Below are 19,914 nucleotides of genomic sequence, written 5' to 3'. Positions count from 1 at the left end.
CTTTTATTTAGGCTTCAAAATTAGTCAACATTACATTATGTTGGGAAGATTATCTTGATGGGCAAAACGTGTAAGTTTCATGAATGACTGAACACAGAGCTTATTTTTTGCGATAATCCAAAAGCCTATGGAAAAATCCTGTCCCTTTTGTCGAGGAACCAGTTTCATGCTAACCGCCGATCCGCCTACAAAGTGACGTCATAGTTCAACTGCATGTAAGGAAGTGACGTCTTTGGTCCTTGGACGTTTCCGGTTAGTTGACGCGCACATTCAAAACATTAGCGGGAGATTGTTTGTACACCGTGATATTGCGACAGTTTATTTATTCTTGCGATTAAAAAATGGCTAAATTAAAACTAGGACCATGCTGTTCGGTGGTTGGATGCTCTCTCAGGCCAGGAACTAACTTGCTGTCGGAAATTAAAGTGTTTAGATTTCCGAAAAACAAAACGCAACGTGATGCTTGGATTGCAGCAGTGAAGAGAGAGGGCTGGATACCGACTAGCAACTCGAGGATATGTAGCACACATTTTGTATCTGGTAAGTAAACACCGTTTTTGTAAGTGAGTAATTATTACTACATCAATTTGTATTCCCGTATGTTCACTAGTTAAGTAAGTTAACGTTATGTTGAATCTAAATTTAAGCTAGCATTGTGGCTCCGTCTTTGTTTTCATATGTAGATAGCTAGCATTAGCTTTTTGATAAATTTACAGTATAACAAAAAAAAAAAAAAGCCAGGATTTATTTCCGTTTTCATTTCTAAATATTCTGTGGGCTGTAATTAGGAAAGTAGCAGTTTACATTAGTTGTCTAGCTATCTATTCAGCTGACAGATGCAATGTGTAGCACTTTACAAGAATTTGTTTGTGTTACATTAGCCAACTGCATTACTTCCCAAAAGATAATGGTAAACATTTTTTCCTTCACTTATTAAGCTTTTTTAATGTTAATTCCATCATGCACTAATGTAACAATGACATTATCATTTTTAACATTTAACTTAACTAACCTGGGTAAGTTAAATATTAATTAAATAAATATTGAAGAAATATTCTTTAATAAAAAAAATGTTTTCATGTTTTAACTTGATTTTCCATATGATTAATCCACAAACAAAAATGTTAATCCACAAACAAGCAATACTGTTCTTTATGAACTTTTGTAAATTTATATAAATTAAAGTCGTCAAATGCTGTAAAATGTTAATTGATTTTTCATGATACCTAAAATATTTACTAATTTAAAACCCTTTTAAAAGTGTTACAGGGTGGTATGCGGTGGTCATACTGGTAGCTTGTTAGTTTATTTGTAGATATCAATTGAATATCTACAAATTGAGACCACTCAACTGCTAGCATGAAATTAAGTGTTAATACAGTTAAATGTTTTTTTCATCTTGTGTCCATCATTCACCAAAATGCTCTTGGCTTTTGCTCAATGTTCATAATTTTCACTGCAAAAAAGAAAGAAAAAAAAGCTTTCTTGCTTGGTATTTTTGCCTCGTTTCCAGTCCAAATATCTAAAAGTTCTCAAATCAAGAAGCATTTACTAGAGAAATAAAAACTATTGTCTTGTTGTCTGAAAAAACGGTCAAAATTGAGTTTTTGCTTAAAACGAGCAAAATTATCTACTAATGGGATAAGAAAAATAACCTTGTTTTCAGTTTGAAAAAAAAGATTTTTCTTACCCTATTGGCAGACTATTTTGCTTGTCTTTGACTTAATTTAATTTTTTTTTTTTTTTTAAAAAACAAGACGATACGTTTTACTTGTTTAGTAAATGCGTCTTGACATAAAATTGTTAGATATTTGGACTGGAAGCAAGACAAAAACTCATCAACCAGTGATGTATGAAAGCTGTAGCTTATCCCAATAATGTTTTACTACTTTTGTCTTTAGGCAAGCCATCAGATGACCCTCTAAGTCCAGACTACATTCCATCAAAGCTTCCACACAGACCTGACCGCTCCAGAAAAATGGACCGATATCAGAGGTCTCTGAGACGAGCATCAGAGGTATATGAGATGAGCACTACAGTTCAGCCTACGGAGGAAGTAGAGGACATGGACACAGATGTAACAGAAGTTAAGTCCTACAGTGATATGTGTGTTGGAACAGATCTCACTATGAGGGATATTGGAGACATGGAGAAACTGAGCATATCTTACAAAGAGCAAGTGAGAAGCCTAGAGTCAAAGGTTCAAATGCTCACCTGTGAGAGGAAACAACTGAAATCCGATGTGGATTTAAAGGATGATCAGATCATTCACTTCTACACTGGCCTTCGTTCATCCCAAGTCTTCTACGCACTTCTGACGTATCTCACCACTGCTTGGAGTCCGAGAACACTGAGTCCTCCAACAGCTCTCCAGTTTTACTTGGTCTTAATGAAACTGAGACTTGGCCTCCCTCATAAAGATCTTGCCTTCAGGTTTCATTGCAGTTGTGCAACAATCTCTGCCATATTTCATGACTGGTTGAACATAATGGCACAGCGTTTCACCTCTCTAATTCATTGGCCTTCAAGGGAAGAAATTAAAAAGAATCTTCCTGTCCTGTTCAGAAGCCCCCCTTTCAATTCAGTGAGATGTATCATAGACTGCAGCGAGATAATCATTGATCAACCAACATCACTCAGTGCAAGAGCAATGACCTGCTCCAACTATAAGTCCCACAACACAATAAAATTCCTGGTTGGCATCAGTCCAAGAGGGTCAATCACATTCCTTTCCAAGTCTTGGGGTGGGAGAGCCAGTCACAAAACAATCACCAAATCATCTGGTTTAATTGATCTTTTGGAAGAAGGAGACATTGTCATGGCTGACAGAGGGTTTAATTTCCCTGAGTATTTTGCTGCAAAAGGGGTCCAGCTACTCATACCAGCTTCAACTCATGGAAAGACACCGCTTTCAGGACAGGAAGTGTCCGTGTCACGTCACATGTCAAGGATGAGGATTCATGTGGAAAGAGCTATTGGCCGCATTAAAAATTACTGTATTCTGCAACAAACACTCCCCATAAACTTGGTCAAGCGAAGACCCAAAGACACAGTGGCAACAGTTGATAAAATATTACTCGTATGTTCTGCATTATCTAATTTGGACAAGTCATTAATTCAACAGAAAAATATATCATAGACACTGACAAGTGGTTATAAAACCTTTATTTTGCTATAATTAAATTTACTGTAACTGATTGTGTACAGCATTAATATTAGTAGCAGATTTAGCATATGACAAGTTGCACTGTGTATGTCATTTGTATATAAATTTTTCTTTGACTTATGCTTGATCTTTAATGATTTTCTAACTACAACCTGAATTCCGGAAATGTTGGGACATTTTTTTTTTATTATTATTTGAATAAAATGAAAACTAAAAGATTTTCGAATCGTATGAGCCAATGTTTTATTCACAATAGAACATAGATAACATGACTAATGTTTAAACAGAAATTTTACACTTATCCACTAAATGAGCTCATTTCAAATTTGATGCCTGCTACAGGTCTCAAAAAAGTTGGCACGGGGGCAATAAAGGACTGAAAAAGCAAGACATTTTGAAAAGATTTAGCTGGGAGAACATCTAGCAACTGATTAAGTTAAATGACATCAGGCCTGATTTAAATTTTCTACTGATTTAAATATAAATTTATGTTCAACTGAATCAAAAGCTTTATTATTATTTATTATACAGTGCACAGCATAAATGAGTACATCCCCTCTAAAACTTAAATTCAGCAATTACTCTTTACTTAGATGTCATGTTAGGGTTCTTTGGAGATACAGTGGGGCAAAAAAGTATTTAGTCAGCCACCAATTGTGCAAGTTCTCCCACTTAAAAAGATGAGAGAGGCCTGTAATTTTCATCATAGGTATACCTCAACTATGAGAGACAAAATGAGAAAAAAAAAAAATCCAGAAAATCACATTGTAGGATTTTTAAGGAATTTATTTGCAAATTATGGTGGAAAATAAGTATTTGGTCAATAACAAAATTTCATCTCAATACTTTGTTATATACCCTTTGTTGGCAATGACAAGAGGTCAAACGTTTTCTGTAAGTCTTCACAAGGTTTTCACACACTGTTGCTGGTATTTTGGCCCATTCCTCCATGCAGATCTCCTCTAGAGCAGTAATGTTTTGGGGCTGTCGCTGGGCAACACGGACTCCAAAGATTTTCGATGGGGTTGAGATCTGGAGACTGGCTAGGCCACTCCAGGACCTTGAAATGCTTCTACGAAGCCACTCCTTCGTTGCCAGGCGGTGTGTTTGGGATCATTGTCATGCTGAAAGACCCAGCCACGTTTCATCTTCAATGCCCTTGCTGATGGAAGGAGGTTTTCACTCAAAATCTCACGATACATGGCCCCATTCATTCTTTCGTTTACACGGATCAGTCGTCCTGGTCCCTTTGCAGAAAAACAGCCCCAAAGCATGATGTTTCCACCCCCATGCTTCACAGTAGGTATGGTGTTCTTTGGATGCAACTCAGCATTCTTTCTCCTCCAAACACGACAAGTTGAGTTTTTACCAAAAAGTTCTATTTTGGTTTCATCTGACCATATGACATTGTCCCAATCCTCTTCTTCATCATCCAAATGCTCTCTAGCAAACTTCAGACGGGCCGGACACGTCTGGCACTGCAGGATTTGAGTCCCTGGAGGCGCAGTGTGTTACTGATGGTAGCCTTTGTTACTTTGGTCCCAGCTCTCTGCAGGTCATTCACTAGGTCCCCCCGTGTAGTTCTGGGATTTTTGCTCACAGTTCTTGTAATCATTTTGACCCCACGGGGTGAGATCTTGCGTGGAGCCCCAGATCGAGGGAGATTATCAGTGGTCTTGTATGTCTTCCATTTTCTAATAATTGCTCCCACAGTTGATTTCTTCACACCAAGCTGCTTACCTATTGCAGATTCAGTCTTCCCAGCCTGGCGCAGGTCTACAATTTTGTTTCTGGTGTCCTTTGACAGCTCTTTGGTCTTGGCCATGGTGGAGTTTGGAGTTGGACTGTTTGAGGTTGTGGACAGGTGTCTTTTATACTGATAACAAGTTCAAACATGTGCCATTAATACAGGTAACGAGTCGAGGACAGAGAAGCCTCTTAAAGAAGAAGTTACAGGTCTGTGAGAGCCAGAAATCTTGCTTGTTTGTAGGTGACCAAATACTTATTTTACCGAGGAATTTACCAATTAATTCTTTAAAAATCCTACAATGTGATTTTCTGGATTTTTTTTTCTCATTTTGTCTCTCATAGTTGAGGTATACCTATGATGAAAATTACAGGCCTCTCTCATCTTTTTAAGTGGGAGAACTTGCACAATTGGTGGCTGACTAAATACTTTTTTGCCCCACTGTATAATGTTCCATCAAGCCTGCTTGATCAATTACCAAAGAAGAATGTCAAAATTATTCAGCAAAATAAGATTTTCTTATCAAAGTGATAAAATGTTGTGTTTCAAAAATGAGTACACTCTCCTGAAAGTTACTAAATAAAACTAAAACAAAAAAGTGTTTAGGTTTAAGGTTATTTTTTGATCAACGGGTAAGTATATTGAACCAAAACTTTTAAAGACAAGTAATTTCCTGACAATTAAAAGTGTTATGTAGCCCACTGAATCATACTCAGACTTAATGCTGGCAGCAGTGGAACCACTTGGGAGAGAACTGCCAGGTGACTTATTTCTTAGCATAAAAGAGGACAATGTTACAAGAGGAATACCAAATTATTGTTTTAAGTGTGAAAATATAGCAGAAGTAGCACCGACATTAAAAAACAATGGACTTGTGACAAGGCTCCTGAAATAATCAGGTCTTCACTTTAAGTTTTCATTTAGTGATGAGTGAATTTTTGCTAGAAAAAGAGCAGGAGAAATAACATGCAAGTGTCTCAGAGCCGGCAAAAGCTATGAAAAGAGTGACACTTTATCTAACAGAGTATGACGCAGCCTGCAGAAGTGACATGCATGGTTGTTGTCACCGCTAGAATTAGCCAAAGCAAAATAAACTCATTTAACCTCTTCCAAGGCCTATATTTACAAAATAGAGACTTCTGGGAATCCATACTCTGGTCTCAAGAGACCAAGTCAATCATTTCGGATCCAAAATGTTGTGGTGTTGCTAGAGGAGGAGTACAGTGAGAAGTGCTCGGTACCCACAGTGACGTTCAGTGGTAGTAAAGCTCTTATATAAGGATGAGTGAGTGCTGAAGGTGTGAGGGAGTTGTGCTTTATCAACGCTGTCATGAATTCACACACCACTGTGTGATAGATGCTACCCTCCCCTCATTCCCTGCATTTTTGGGCATTTTTTCAGCATGACAATGAAGATATTCATTCTTCCAAGGTCAAAATCCGTCAGTGGACATTTATTTCACTCAATCTTAGCGCACTTGAGAAAGCTGCGGGGGATTCTGTAGAGACGAGCTGAGCAAAACTCACCATTAAAGACCAGAGCATTTAAGGAGGTCTTCTTCCAGGAGTGAAACAGGACAGATGTGAAGATTTGTCATGAACTTGTACACTCAGTGCTAAGAGGGTCAGAGCAGTATACTTAAAGTTCTGGAGGACATACTAAGTACTACAATACTATACATTTGCTGAATTAAATCTAGGGTGTACTCGTTTCTGCAATCCTTCATACAAAATTGGCTAATTTACTTATCTTACAGAAAATATTGGCATATATTTTGTTGTTTTTATTAAGTATATGTTTAATACATTTCAATTTTGCCATCTTTCCATGAATTATTAGTGATCATTAAGAAAATACATCTTTATATTTATTCAGAGGGGGTGTACTCATTTATGCTGTGCACTGTAAATCCAGACTGAGTCTCATCTATAACAGTATCCAAACAACCTTTAAGTCATTTAGCAAATAATATGGCGGAAATGTTATAGTCATTGTTAAGGAGTGTGATGGGTGACCAATTGTCTAAGTTGGTAAGATCTTTCTTAGGAATTAACGTTATGATAGGAGGTAAAGCCTCTTTTTCAATACTTTCTCTAAACCGTTAAAAAGGGAGTAAGTCCCTCACACCCTGGGGATTTATTGTTTTTCAAACTCTTAATTGCTCTTTGTACTTCCTCAGGAGTAACAATGCTATCACTTTCAGATATAACCTTAACATAATTAACTGAGTCTACTGAGGACACTGTCTGCTCAGAATACCTTGAACTATAAAGATTCTTATAAAAACTGGCACTGTAGTTTGCTATTTCCTTTGGACCTTTAACAATTTTGCCATCAACACATAGTTATTCAATTGTTGAGAGGGTAAAATTACGCTTTTCAAGCTTAAAAAAATATGCGGAATTGAGTTCTCCCTCTTCAGCCATTTTTTCCTGGATCTTATATAAGCACCCCTAGCCTTTGATAAGTATAATTCATCCGATTTAATTAGCAAATCTGCAATTTCAGATTTTTGGCTAAAAGTGTTCCAACGTTTCTTACAACGTAATAGCATTAAAACAAGTCAATCGCAAGACATCTCGTAGCACCTGGGATGGCCAAACAGATGTTAGTGTGCGTTGGCCACCATGTAGCTCCGCCAAAGCCCCTAGAAGCAGTAGCCCCTCACTGCAGAACAAAGATCCAGGTATCTTATAATCAGGTCAGGTAGCCTATTTTACAAATGGGAATACAACGAAAGTCATGACAATGTTTTACATTCAAGCTACCCGTAAAATTTATAGTGAAAAGTTCTTTAAAATCATCTGGAATGCAATAAAGTAATTTTTACAGCTGTTTTTAAAGCATTTTGCTGCATGGATTAAAAAATAGGCTAATAAATAATTCACATGCAGACAAAATTACGTTGCAAATGTTAAGAAATTAAGAGCAGAGCAACGTAAAAATCAGAAAAAATATAATCGGGCCTGTTTTAGGCTTTTCCTTATTTTTATATTTTAGATGGTGATGAAAAATGGCTTGCCATCTCCTCATTGGACGAGCCTTTAGAGAGAAATGCATCTTTACGGATTACATAATGAAAGAGTTTTTGTTTTCGATTTGAATTATTTCGTTTTAAAGTAGTCATTTAAAGCTTTCTATAGATATATTTATCATATTTGTGACTCAATTCGTTGAGTTTCGGTTCATCATTGAAGCGCTCCTCAAGACGAGACAGCAAGCCTATCCTCTGTTTTCCTATTTATTTTAATAAAAGCACAAGGTTTTGTTGATATCGTGAATGCACACAAATAAAAGTAGACCCTTTACAGTTCCGAATGATGTATTACTCTTACCTTTATGAGCAAACATTATGGCGTATTTTAAGTTGTTTCCACTATTATTTTAAGTTCTTTTCACGTGTGTGTGTGTGTGTGTGAGAGAGAGAGAGAGAAATAAATTCAAATGAACAATCAAACTTGTTTCTTTATTAAAATATAAAATTCATTCATTTATACATTTATCAATATGCCACAGCCTACCATGTCTTTGCTAAAGAGCATAATACAAAGTCTTTTAGCATGAAAGCACGTATTTTTCAATGTGTGACAGCGTCCTGTATCATAACTAAATCTCTGCCGTTTGTAACAAACCAAACCGTGTGAAAATCCGGTAAAAATTCGGGGAGTTATGATTATTGTAGTTGGGGATACACATTCCTCAGTAGAAATAAATGCAGGAGGGGCGCATTGTGATCCAAGATGGCGGCTGCGTTGTACGAGGCGTCTACGTATATTATGTCTATGGATGGGGATGGGTGGGTTTAGGGATCAGGGGGTGGAGACGGGTAGGTTTAGGTAAATGATGGGAGGAGTTGGATCTAGCCAACCACACCCCCCTGGATCTTGTGTTCTGCAGTGAGGACCATAGAAGGGCAGGCAAGTCTAAAGCTAACGCTTCCGGTCTGGCAGCACGTGGGAAAGGAGACCAGAGGCCGAATTTGTTTTAATTTTATTTATTTATTTTTTTTTGAATGAATATCAATGGAGGAGAGGCTTCACTACGCTGAATAAACAGCTTTTTTTTGAGGAAACAGCTTATCATTTAATAAATCGACAGCCTATTTGCTAATCTTCAACATGTTTTACACTAAACAATACTTCTGGATTGAATTATTTTTAGAGTTTACCACGAAAAAAAACCCCGCCGTTTTATAAGAAAAGTCACTGACTTTTTGCGACAGGTGGGATTCAGTTTACGGCTCTTCCCATTCATTCCTATGGGATCCGTAAACGGCGATTGCAGGTCGCACAACTCTGACTGCCTCGATGTGATATGAATCAAAGGACTTTCTATGAATAAGAAATTATTATTTATTTATTTTTTTTTTTACTTTACAAAGTTAATACATGTGGATTTTCTGAGCCCCTCTGCCATTGCGGTTGCCATGTCAACCAGTGACGCTTTCAATTTATTAAACTTTATATTATTTCGCCGGTAGATGGGGCCATTAGGCGAGTACACTCGTTCAAAATTAACATTTTTCCCACGACCCCCTTTACCGCTTTGAGACCCCCGGGGGTCCCGAAACCCAGGTTACAAACCATTGGTTTATTGTTGTCCAAAGGGGGCTTTTATTCTGAAAATCATCTTTCGTATTCAATATTTCTTGGTAAGTTTCATGACTTCATTTCATTCTGCGAATCTTAGCCGTAATTGTTTTAAAACACACAGAGCACAATAGAAAATATATAACGTTAGTAGGAATGACCGAAATCAGACACATAAAGACAACGAGATCAGTGCGAGTGTTTTAGTTCGGTGTCTTCGCTCGTCCAGTTGATGGAGATGCACTGATATCTAGATATCATAAATGTGTGTTCGTGTGTGTTGTATAATTATGTATTTCTCTTCACTAAATCACTCAAGATCAGATCAGTGAAGTGTATTGAGGGTAGTGTGTTAAACAGTCTGTCTGAAACAAAAGATGCTACAGTGCCAGCTACTTTAGCTTAACACTGATGTAAACAATAACACTGATGACACAGAATACATACAACGAAGACCGTGCTGCTGCTTTACTCTAATTATAAATATATAGTTGAAATCATACGTTTACACACCTTTCAGAATCTGCAAAATGTTAATAAGTTAACAAAAATAGTGAGACGGATCATACCTGAACAATGTATTTAATAATAACTCAATATATTTATAACTAAACAAAATGTAGGCTTAATTCTTAATACTGTGTGTTGTTATTGATCTACAGCTGATTTTATATTTTGTGATAGTTGTTCATGAGTCCCTTGTTTGTCCTGGGCTGTGTTTCTCAAGAGCATCATTGGTATCAATGGTTCTACGGTCTACTTAGGCTTACGATGCTTTTGGAAAAGCAGCCCTGAGCAGTTAAACAACCCACAATTCTTCAGAAATATTCTCCATGTCCTGCATATTGTTTGGATTTCCAGCATCTTCTGTACATTCAAGCTCTTTCCAACAGTGACTGTATGGTTTTGAGATGCAACTATTGTAGTGACAGTAACTTGATCTTTTTTAAGTGTAGATGTTTGTTTTGTGGGCATTCATATGAAATCATATCAAATAGTAATTATATACATATTTTTTCTTTTGCTTCCTGTAGTAAAAACATGGAAGTGGATGTAGTGAGTTTCCGTTTGCCTGGGCATGGAGACACCGCCCTGAGTAACATGAACTTCCTGCGGACACAGCAGCACTTCTGTGATGTTACCATTGTGGCGGGAGGCAGGCGCATGTTCAAGGGTCACAAGGTCGTACTGGCTGCTTGCTCTGTTTTTCTCAGGGACCAGTTTCTCATGAACCCCTCATCAGAGCTACAGGTAAAGCCATTTGTTGTCAAGTTCTGTGAAATCTTCTGTATGATTAGTGTTACTTCGGTGCATCTTATTTTTTTATGTATAAGGTAAAATCTAATAACATCTGGACAGCCTGAAGTAATAACCGCTTTTGATGCACATCAGTTTTCGTGTCATTGATTTTAGATGAACTCATCCCTTAAAAGCATGCAAAAATGTTGATATACATTTTCATTTGAACTATTTTAAGTAATCTCATTGTCTCTTAAATGTTTTAGATATGGCTTGGTGGCACTTGGTGTTAAGGGACAATAATGAAAAAAATTTAAATAATTTAAAAATAAAAATTTACATTTTTATGAGAATATGGAACAACAGAGAAATGTATCATTGAAATCATTTTCAGAGTGATTTTGTTTTCTAGCTGATGAACAATAAAACATTGACAGGCAATTAAATTCCTTCCAGCTTTAGAGAGGTTGAGCATATAAAGTGGCAGACAACATAAGTCCAGCACGTGATTATAATATACAGAATGTTGTCGTGCATTGGTATGGACGCAAATATACAGTAGTTAACCGTATAGTTATTGTACTTGGTGCGAATGGACCTTTGGTATTTGTTGTTTAAATTTATGCAGTTCTGTTTGGTGTTGCTTAAAAAATCGGAGCATACTTTTGCTAGATGGACATGATTATTTTTAATTTTATTTTTATATTAACAGTAGTTGTTTTGATTCTGTCAACAAGTACTTTGTCTATCCAGCAGGTGTCAATGTTGCACAGCTCAGCGGTGGTATGTGAGCTCCTCCAGTCCTGTTACACAGGGATGCTGCAGTTCAGTGCCAAAGAGATTGTGAACTACCTGACTGCAGCCAGCTACCTGCAGATGGAGCATGTGGTGGAGAAATGCAGAGGAGCCCTGAGCCAGTACATGCAGCCCCAGAGCTGCAGCCCAGTTGTAAATGTCTCAACCTCAACCAAGTCTATTCAGACTGTGAAATCAGAAGACTATCCGTCTATGCCAGTGATTGTCAGTGTAAGTACTCATTCACTGGGATCTCTCCAACATCCATGTAAATCTATGTTGGATTTGCTATAGAAGCTAATAATGCTCATTGAGACAATGAAGGATCTGGAAATTTGTATAATGCTCTTTTGGAAACATTTCATTAGAATTATTGTAACATTCACAATACCACCAGTCAAATCATTGCAGATCATGAATATTCAATATATCATCCAACCTTATTGGGTAGTTTCCCTTGCACCACAGATGATTTGCATTTTACAAAAAGACCTGTCTGAACCAATCTGAACACCCAAAAGTATTAGATCAGCTCTTAGTGTGGTAGTTTGCTTGGCTGTGGTTTACTAATTTATGTTTTTACCATAACAGGTTAGAGGATCAGATGCATCTGGCCAATTCGTGGGAGAGGACGGGCCTGAGAGTGACATCATTCAGGTGCAGATCAACGATGAACATCAGGACCCAGAGAAGACCTCTGGTGCTGAGGAGGAAGACAGAGAAGCTGTTGTTGTGTTGGATGACCACGGTCAGCTGGACGCAGATATAGAGGAGCCCAATATGGAAGGGCGAGCCAAAGGCAACGGCATCAGAGGGGCGGGTCGCATGTGGAGACGACGGCACGGAGAGCACAGGGGAGGCAGAGGAAGAGGCTTTAAACACAGGAAGCGGTACATATTCAAAGACCGCAAGCTCATGGGTAACTATCAGGATTATCAGGAGCACCTTCCGACGCCAGATGAGACAATGGATGATTTTGGAGTGGACTTTCAGGCCGATTACAAGTCCAATCAGCATCTCGCAGACGGTGCCATCCGCATTGAGTACAGGCCTGGAGAGGGACAAGGAGAAGAGATTGGCCCTGATGGAGGTCCTGCACACTTTGGTGTGGAAGCTTCCAGCGGGGAAGAGGGAATGGGAGTCGGGACACATACAAATGAACACGGAGCTGCTGACGAGTCTGTGGCAGAGGTGGGATCCACGTCCTGTGTAGCGGGACCAGTGGTGTGCGAGCAGTGCGGACTAGCGCTTTGCTCATTGCAGGACTTAGCCATGCATTCCCTGGTGTCACACCGGCTGTACGTGTGTCCATGCTGCGGGAAGCACTTCAGCCACTTTAATATCCTCAATCGCCACATGATCGTCCACCGTGGAGTTTCCAAGCTCCACTGTTGCCCCCTGTGCCAAAAGACCTTCACTCAAAAGTCAACACTGTATGACCACATGAATGTGCACAGTGGAGAGCGCCCGTATGTGTGCGCGTACTGCCATGTCAGCTTTGCCCACAAGTCTGCTCTACGCCGTCACCTGATGGAGCAACACGGAAAGACCATGCCCCAAAACCACATGGAGATGCAGCAAAACAATGAGGGTGGTGCTGGGCTAGGGTTTAAATCATATTTGAATAGGTAAAGTAGGTGTTATAATGAAAATGATATTTTTTCATTATACACTTCTCTATTTTAACTTTGCACAGCCATGAAAATGTCTTTGAAATCGATAAGTAATTACTATGCATTTGAGCTCTATAGCCTGGAGTGAATGAATGACTGATTATTCAGTAAAATAATTTGCCTAAAAATGAAAATTCTGCCATGATTTATTCACTCTAATGTTGTGTCAAACCTATGACTTTCTCCTCTGACTTTCTTCTGTTGAACACAAAATAATATATTTAACTGTTTTTTGTACAATATACAATAAAAATCAATAGGGTCCAAACAATAGTGACTCCACTGTTAAATATACAGGTACCTGTTGGGAATTACTGCATGCTGCATCTCTGTCAGTGCCTTCAGTCCAGCTGCGATCTTTCTTAGATATTTTACCCCATTAAAGGGGTAGTTCACCCTAAAATTTCTGCCATTAATTACTCACCCTCATGTCGTTCCAAACCTGCAAGACCTTTGTTCATCTTCGGAACACAAATTAAGATATTTTTGATGAAATACGAGAGCTTTCTGACCCTGCATAGACAACAATAGTAACTATTACATTCAAGGCCCAGAAAGGTAGTAAGGACATCGTTAAAATAGTCCATGTTCAGTCATAATTTTATGGAGCTACAAGAATATTTTTTGTGTGACTTTATTCAACAATTCTTTTTGATTTGGTTCCCTCTGGGCAAGACTTGGCAAAGCCCTCCCATTTTCACAAATTCTATGAACTGCCATTGTGAGGCAGGGCAGCTTTTGTTTGCCTTTATATACATCTTAAGCATGTCTGCCAACTTACACAGAACCTGATTATATCACCATCTACACCATCCCCGCACCAAGGCGATCTTGCAATCAGTCAACCAGATCATATTAAAATCTTAACCTAGCCTGGGGCACCTACCACACGTCCATCAACCTTAGAGCTTTGTCAGATGTAACCTCCAACATTCTTTCTGCTTCTGGTTTACCACTCTAATCAAGACACCCTTCTTTCATCGTAGTTACTTCAGTCACCTCTCTCTTAGCTTTGAGTTGACTGCTCTACCAGCTCTCTCTTTCCCCCTCCACAATGAAGGATATCAGGGCCTTCAGGATCACTTGAAAAGTCACAGGCCAGGTGAGCTGAAGCAGGTTGGAAATAAACTGAATTTGAAATTGACCTTCTTGGCAGTCTAGATCTGCTCCTATATCATCAATGCATGTTCTACACACCCAGGCAATCCTGTGACAACTGCCTTCCGGCAGCTTCTTCCTGTTATCACTGAAAAGAAAATCTTCCCCTAAAAATTCAATACTTGAAAATGAGTGAGGTTAGTGGATTCCTGTTCCTTCGATATAAAGCCATCACTCTCCATAGGTCACCACTCCCTTTTTCTTCCAGTAGATAAACTACAAACTAAACAACTCCCTCTTTCTCCGCTCTTGCATTCTCACTGATCCCCTCAATACTGCTAACCTACCCCTTATTCGCATATCTCATAATATCTCCAGACTCTCCTCCTCTTGCTCGTCTGTTTGCAAGCTTCATCTTTCACCAGCTGGAGTATCTCCTCTCTTCCACCCAGAACCTTCAGGCAACTCTTCATATTGTTTTACTCAATCTATGCATTCTTTATAAAAAGCTAAACTAAACATATTAAGCTTGGTTTCCACCATTCCACAAAGTATTCCACCATGTATATGTATGGTTTTTCACAAATCCTAATATAACAACTGCCTCGCACTGAGACATGTGGGCAGCTTTTTGTAGTCACAGCTTTTACATACTTGAATGAGCAACTGGGAAAGAGCAAAATCTCCAACATCAGCCTAAAACCACCATTTACTTGTATTTTACACTATTATTACTTGTCAGACTAATTCTTATGCACCTTGTCCACATAAGATACATATCAGACAGTGCATTTACCCATTGGCTCTTGTAACTGTAAGCTTATAGACTTTGTTTCTTAATGCTGAAATATTGTTGCAGTTTCTCAATTTAAAAAAAAAAAAAAAGTTATGTGTTTCCCATTAAATCTGATATGCTACTCTTTAGTATGCAGAGAGTTTATATAACAGTGCATGCCTCTGTATTTGTGTTCTCAGTATTCTGTTTCCCTTTAGGCAAAAAGAGCACTGGAAGGTCTGAACTAGAGCTCATTTCATCAATACCACCTAATGTTGTGAATTGTTGCGGGGAAAAGCTTGTTCCACACAGCAGAGGTCTGCAGTAAATCAGTTATTATTCATACACAAACCCATTATACAAAGCTCAGATTTGCTTGACGTCACAGGTGAAAACTCAACAGGCTTATAGTTTCTGCCTGTCCGTCTCTGAAGATGCACTGTATAGATGTTTCACTGAGGTAATTGTTTTTTAGTTTGCCCATATTATGAAGTTAACCCAGGCACGCTGATGGAAAAGTTTATTGATTATTTATTGAACACAATGACAATCCATGACTGAGTTAAATGTCCAGAAACACTGAGCAGTAAACGCTGCTAATTAAATGACAGAAAAGTAACATGTTTACTTTATCACGTCTTTGAAAAACAAAGTGTCTGCTGTATGTAGACAAAATCTAATGCTGGACCTGTTTACAAGTTTAACATATGCTAAATAACGGTTTTCAAAAATCTTCAGTGTAGACGACCTGGCTCCGTTTGTCTCTGTATGAGCCCTTGGCACTGTTCTGCACAGCTGTGAAGGACGAAAAAAGCAGGAGCAAGAAAAGAAGACAGAAATAGAAATGGGTTAGTCAAGTGTGCAACACTCAGCCTGCTTGACAGTTTTTTTTTATTTCCCAGTGAAATGTCTTTATTTACCGAGAGAAGCCCAGACAGATTTCCCTGTGGCAGCATCAAGCATGGGCTGCTTCCTGGCAATGCTGACTTTGATGTTGACGTCACCCACAGTGGTGCCATTCAGCTGAGAGACAGAAATAGTTTAAAAACAGGGTTTTCTTACAGTAAATAAATAAAGTTATGTTAAATACTGACAAAAGGTCCTATCACAGAAAACTGATTTTTTCCCATGCATTTGTAATGCTGGAGTGTTAACATGCAATGCAAACAAGCTTAAATATACACAGTACAAAAACTCTTTATGGATGTAAAGCTGCAAAACATCAGAAATCAACATGGTATTGATATGTCAGAACCATGAGCTCATTAACACATGACCACTTGCATGACTTTCCATAAAAGTAGTCGGTGGATCCTCAGATCACTTGTGTGGTTGGCTTTTAGTGTACCAGAACTATCTAGAACTGTTTTTGGTAATTAAAATACAGCTTAAATAATATAAAATAAAACAACTTCAACTGAAATAAGTGCAAGCTGAAGTACTAGAATTACTAAAACTGAAATAAAATATTACAAACTAAACTTATATTATAAAACTAATTAAAATGACAAAAGCACATAACATTTCTAAATCTTAAACTATAATTAAAAAAAAAAAATACAATATTATTAAATCCAATATTGGTATCTGAATAATACTTGAATAACGTTGATGTACTTTGTAAATGCTAACTGCTCAAGTTTTACAAACACAGATCACGACTAGTATTTAATCACCACTTATGATTTTATATATATATATATATATATATATATATATATATATATATATATATATATATTTATTGTTTATTTAGTACTGACCTGAATAAGATATTTCACATAAAAGATGTTTACATACAGTCCACAAGAGAAAATAATAGTTATACTAAATAAACAATAACATGCATTTTGTATGATCCCTCTTATTTTGGTAAAATAATTAACATTTTGCAGATTCTGAAAGGTGGATCTAAACTTTTGACTTCAACATACACACATATATATATATATATATATATATATATATACACACACATGCAAATTACATAATTAGATGTGAAGTAAACTGAGGTCATTTATATATAGAATTCTTAAAAGGTACAGAGAGGAAGTATGAAAATATGACAATACAAAAGTGTGGAAAGTGGCTCCTTAAATGGGCTCTACTAACCTCTGTCACAGCCTGGTCTGCTGATTCAATCTTCTCATAGGTGACAAAGGCACAACTAGTAAGAGACAGAGGGCAAAAATGAGTTAAATATTTTGTGTTTTCTCAGACATTTCTCAGTTCAAACGAAGGAACCAAGATTAAAGATCACTTTTATTTAGCAAGACTGCATTAAATTGATCAAAAGTGACAGTGAAGACATTTACAATGTTACAAAAGATTTATATTTTGAAAAAAATATATCACAGTTTTCACAAAAATATGAAGCAGCACAACTGTTTTCAAGACGGATAATAATGAGAAAGGATTTTATGCTCAAGAAACCTTTCTAAATGCCCAAAAGAATCAGAAAACAATCTTACTTGCGTGGTGAGTCCATCGAAAGGTCGATGATGTTTCCATGTTGTGCAAAGGCCGAGCGCAAACTGTCTTCCACTAAACCTGTGCCGTATACATACACAGTGTTTCCTTTGCGCACACCTCTGCGCTCTGGATACGAGTCTGACCCTGAACAGCATTAGAGATGATTATTAGACAGAACGACGCTTATTATCAGTGACTATTTAGAAATGGCAAATGCATGAAATATTCTCAGTTGTTTACAAACACTGTAATGACACAAAATGAGCACTGAACGTGAAGTGATTTATTTGAGCACAAATTCACTTACGTCTGTAGGGTCCGTCCCGCTCTCTGTCTCGTTCTCTTTCTCGATCTCGTTCTCTGTCCCTTTCTCTATCCCGGCTCCGGTCCCGTTCATGTTCACGGTCCCGTTCTCTCTCCCTGCCTCTTTCACGGTCCCTCTCTCTGTCTCGGTCTCTGTCTCTTTCTCGATCTCTCTCCCAATCCACCTCTCTTTCCCGATCACGCTCAGGATCTCGACTCGACATTCCTCCCTCTTCATCACGAGATCGATCTCCAAGAACAAAACTATAGGAAGAAGAAAACAGCTTTAAATTTGACTGTAATACTGTTTCTATGAAGGTATTAGATTATGAGTATTATTTTTTTACACTGAGTCTCACCTCTCATACAAGGATTTCCTGTGGACTCGTTTAGCAGACTACAGCAAGAAGAAACAACATGGTGTAAAGTCAAGTCTACAGACAATATTTAATATACTCAACAGGCCTATTTACATATAACATACATTCACACTTTTGACACAACCAATCAAAAGTTTTTTTTTTTTTAATGTTTTTAAAAGGCTGCAAATTAAAGTAGAAACAGTAATATTGTGAAAAATGTGTTATTGTGTTACAAAAAAAAAAAATCAGCATATCAGAATGATTTCTGAAGGATCATGTGACACTGAAGACTGGAGTAATGGTGCTGAAAATTCAGCTTTGCATCACAGCAATAAATTACATTTTAAAATATATTCAAATAGAAAACGGTTATTTTAAATTCTAATAATATTTCAAAATATTACTGATTTTTGATCAAATAAATGCAGCCTTGAGTGGATCATTTCCGTAGTGTAAAACAGCATTACATCAGGAGGCTCCTCATCTGTGGAGACGCTTCTTTGAAATGGCAGGAATGCTGGGGCAGAACCTTTCTCAGGATCCTGAGATACAAAGAAAATCCATAATAAGCTCTGTATGAAAAATAAACTCATCAAATTTATGTTGACTTGCCATTAATGACGTGAAAACGTCTCTTACTTTCAGTTTGCCCTCAAGTGTTCTGGAGCGCTTGAAGCCTGAGTTCTTGTTCTCTGATTTGATGGCGCTGATCGCTCCAGACTTGATCAGCATTTTGGCCTGCTCTGTTGCAGTCGCTGTGTCCACCACCGGCTGATCTGACAAAGCTTTACAGAGAAAATCGGAGAGATCATTCGTAGATCACAGATTTCATGCAAAACTTATTTCAGGAGCATCTGGAAAGTTTAGAAATCCATAAATTGACTTACTGCGCTTCAGTCCTGTCTGACTCGTCTGATTGGTGGAGCTCTGTTTCTTCAGAGCCATTAGGGCCTTTTTCTACATGACGGAAGTGAACGTAGATAACACACTACATGTCAAAAGGATTGTTTATTTATTACATATATGCATATATGTGTCTTTTTCAGCTTTGGCAGCTGGGGCTTAAAATACAGTAACTGAATCAACATCGAACTGGCTTTACAGTTTCATAATTAATGAATTTTGGAACATTAAGACAACATTATTTTCCTGTATTTATGAATTTAAATAAGACTTTACTTTTTTGAATATTATTATTTTACGATAGTGCTTTTAACGGTTACAAAATGTAGCCTTAACAAACATATTATAGTTTCACCTTTTTCTTTAGTTTAGCATATTTCTTCTGTAGTGCTTCCTCCTCGTCTGTCAGTGAGCTGGGAAATATTGCCATTTTCGTGGATCTCAAGGGAAAAAAACAACAGCAATGTTTGAGCAGATGCTCTATATCTTTTCCAATCAATGCATCACCATATTAACACGCTATCGATGTTTCCGTCACAGCTGTGTTCATTTTTCTTTTCTTTTTAAGAATGCAAACTGCATAAAAGACAGATCTTCATATTAAATTACCTTAAATTCAGAAACTGAGAATAAGCGTCTGAAATAATCCCTCACTCGGCGCACAATTATGACGTAATCTGTTGTCATCCGCGGAACCAGCTCAAACAAAATAGTTTGTCCTTAATTATTATTTTTTATTTTATAATTTGTTGACGTATATTAAAAACGTAAATTAATTTTAGCTCGCACAC

The 19,914-nt window shown here is 37.6% G+C and overlaps 3 protein-coding genes across 5 annotated transcripts; 2 read left to right on the top strand and 1 right to left on the bottom strand.

Moving 5' to 3' along the window:
- Positions 1-262: 262 nt before the first annotated feature.
- On the top strand, positions 263-3,286 carry LOC131525957 (uncharacterized). The gene is made up of 2 exons (XM_058753976.1): positions 263-540; positions 1,902-3,286. Exons 1-2 carry the CDS (start codon positions 342-344, stop codon positions 3,137-3,139), a joined length of 1,437 nt encoding a protein of 478 aa, XP_058609959.1. The 5' UTR covers positions 263-341; the 3' UTR covers positions 3,140-3,286.
- A 6,168-nt stretch (positions 3,287-9,454) lies between these two features.
- On the top strand, positions 9,455-13,497 carry LOC131525764 (zinc finger and BTB domain-containing protein 12-like). 3 transcript variants are annotated; one of them, XM_058753695.1, is made up of 4 exons: positions 9,455-9,565; positions 10,538-10,754; positions 11,496-11,768; positions 12,129-13,497. In XM_058753695.1, exons 2-4 carry the CDS (start codon positions 10,545-10,547, stop codon positions 13,167-13,169), a joined length of 1,524 nt encoding a protein of 507 aa, XP_058609678.1. In that variant the 5' UTR covers positions 9,455-9,565; positions 10,538-10,544; the 3' UTR covers positions 13,170-13,497. The 3 variants fall into 3 exon arrangements, with proteins under 3 accessions (XP_058609678.1, XP_058609676.1, XP_058609679.1); XM_058753693.1 differs by lacking the exon at positions 9,455-9,565 and adding an exon at positions 9,606-9,768; XM_058753696.1 differs by lacking the exon at positions 9,455-9,565 and adding an exon at positions 9,607-9,768 and having other exon boundaries at positions 11,499-11,768.
- A 2,099-nt stretch (positions 13,498-15,596) lies between these two features.
- On the bottom strand, positions 15,597-19,844 carry nelfe (negative elongation factor complex member E). Its single transcript, XM_058754027.1, has 11 exons — positions 19,733-19,844; positions 19,479-19,563; positions 19,108-19,177; positions 18,860-19,005; positions 18,688-18,762; positions 18,218-18,255; positions 17,863-18,122; positions 17,555-17,699; positions 17,196-17,250; positions 16,004-16,106; positions 15,597-15,878 (listed from the first exon to the last, which is right to left on the bottom strand). The coding sequence occupies exons 2-11, from the start codon at positions 19,551-19,553 to the stop codon at positions 15,808-15,810; spliced, it is 1,038 nt and encodes a 345-aa protein (XP_058610010.1). The 5' UTR covers positions 19,554-19,563; positions 19,733-19,844; the 3' UTR covers positions 15,597-15,807.
- Positions 19,845-19,914: the final 70 nt, after the last annotated feature.

Source organism: Onychostoma macrolepis, chromosome 19, assembly GCF_012432095.1.
Source record: "Onychostoma macrolepis isolate SWU-2019 chromosome 19, ASM1243209v1, whole genome shotgun sequence".
Lineage (NCBI taxonomy): Eukaryota > Metazoa > Chordata > Actinopteri > Cypriniformes > Cyprinidae > Onychostoma > Onychostoma macrolepis.
This window is presented reverse-complemented; position numbering and strand designations above follow the sequence as displayed.

Excerpts from the sequence above, each read along its gene's own strand:
- LOC131525957 (XM_058753976.1), top strand. The coding sequence starts at position 342 with ATGGCTAAATTAAAACTAGGACCATGCTGTTCGGTGGTTGGATGCTCT. Across the intron at positions 541-1,901 it reads TAGCACACATTTTGTATCTG|GCAAGCCATCAGATGACCCT; the intron begins GTAAGTAAACAC and ends TTTTGTCTTTAG.
- LOC131525764 (XM_058753695.1), top strand. The coding sequence starts at position 10,545 with ATGGAAGTGGATGTAGTGAGTTTCCGTTTGCCTGGGCATGGAGACACC. Across the intron at positions 10,755-11,495 it reads ACCCCTCATCAGAGCTACAG|CAGGTGTCAATGTTGCACAG; the intron begins GTAAAGCCATTT and ends TTGTCTATCCAG. Across the intron at positions 11,769-12,128 it reads CTATGCCAGTGATTGTCAGT|GTTAGAGGATCAGATGCATC; the intron begins GTAAGTACTCAT and ends TTACCATAACAG.
- nelfe (XM_058754027.1), bottom strand. The coding sequence starts at position 19,553 with ATGGCAATATTTCCCAGCTCACTGACAGACGAGGAGGAAGCACTACAG. Across the intron at positions 17,700-17,862 it reads GCGGGACGGACCCTACAGAC|GGTCAGACTCGTATCCAGAG; the intron begins GTAAGTGAATTT and ends AATGCTGTTCAG. Across the intron at positions 16,107-17,195 it reads CAGACCAGGCTGTGACAGAG|CTGAATGGCACCACTGTGGG; the intron begins GTTAGTAGAGCC and ends TCTGTCTCTCAG.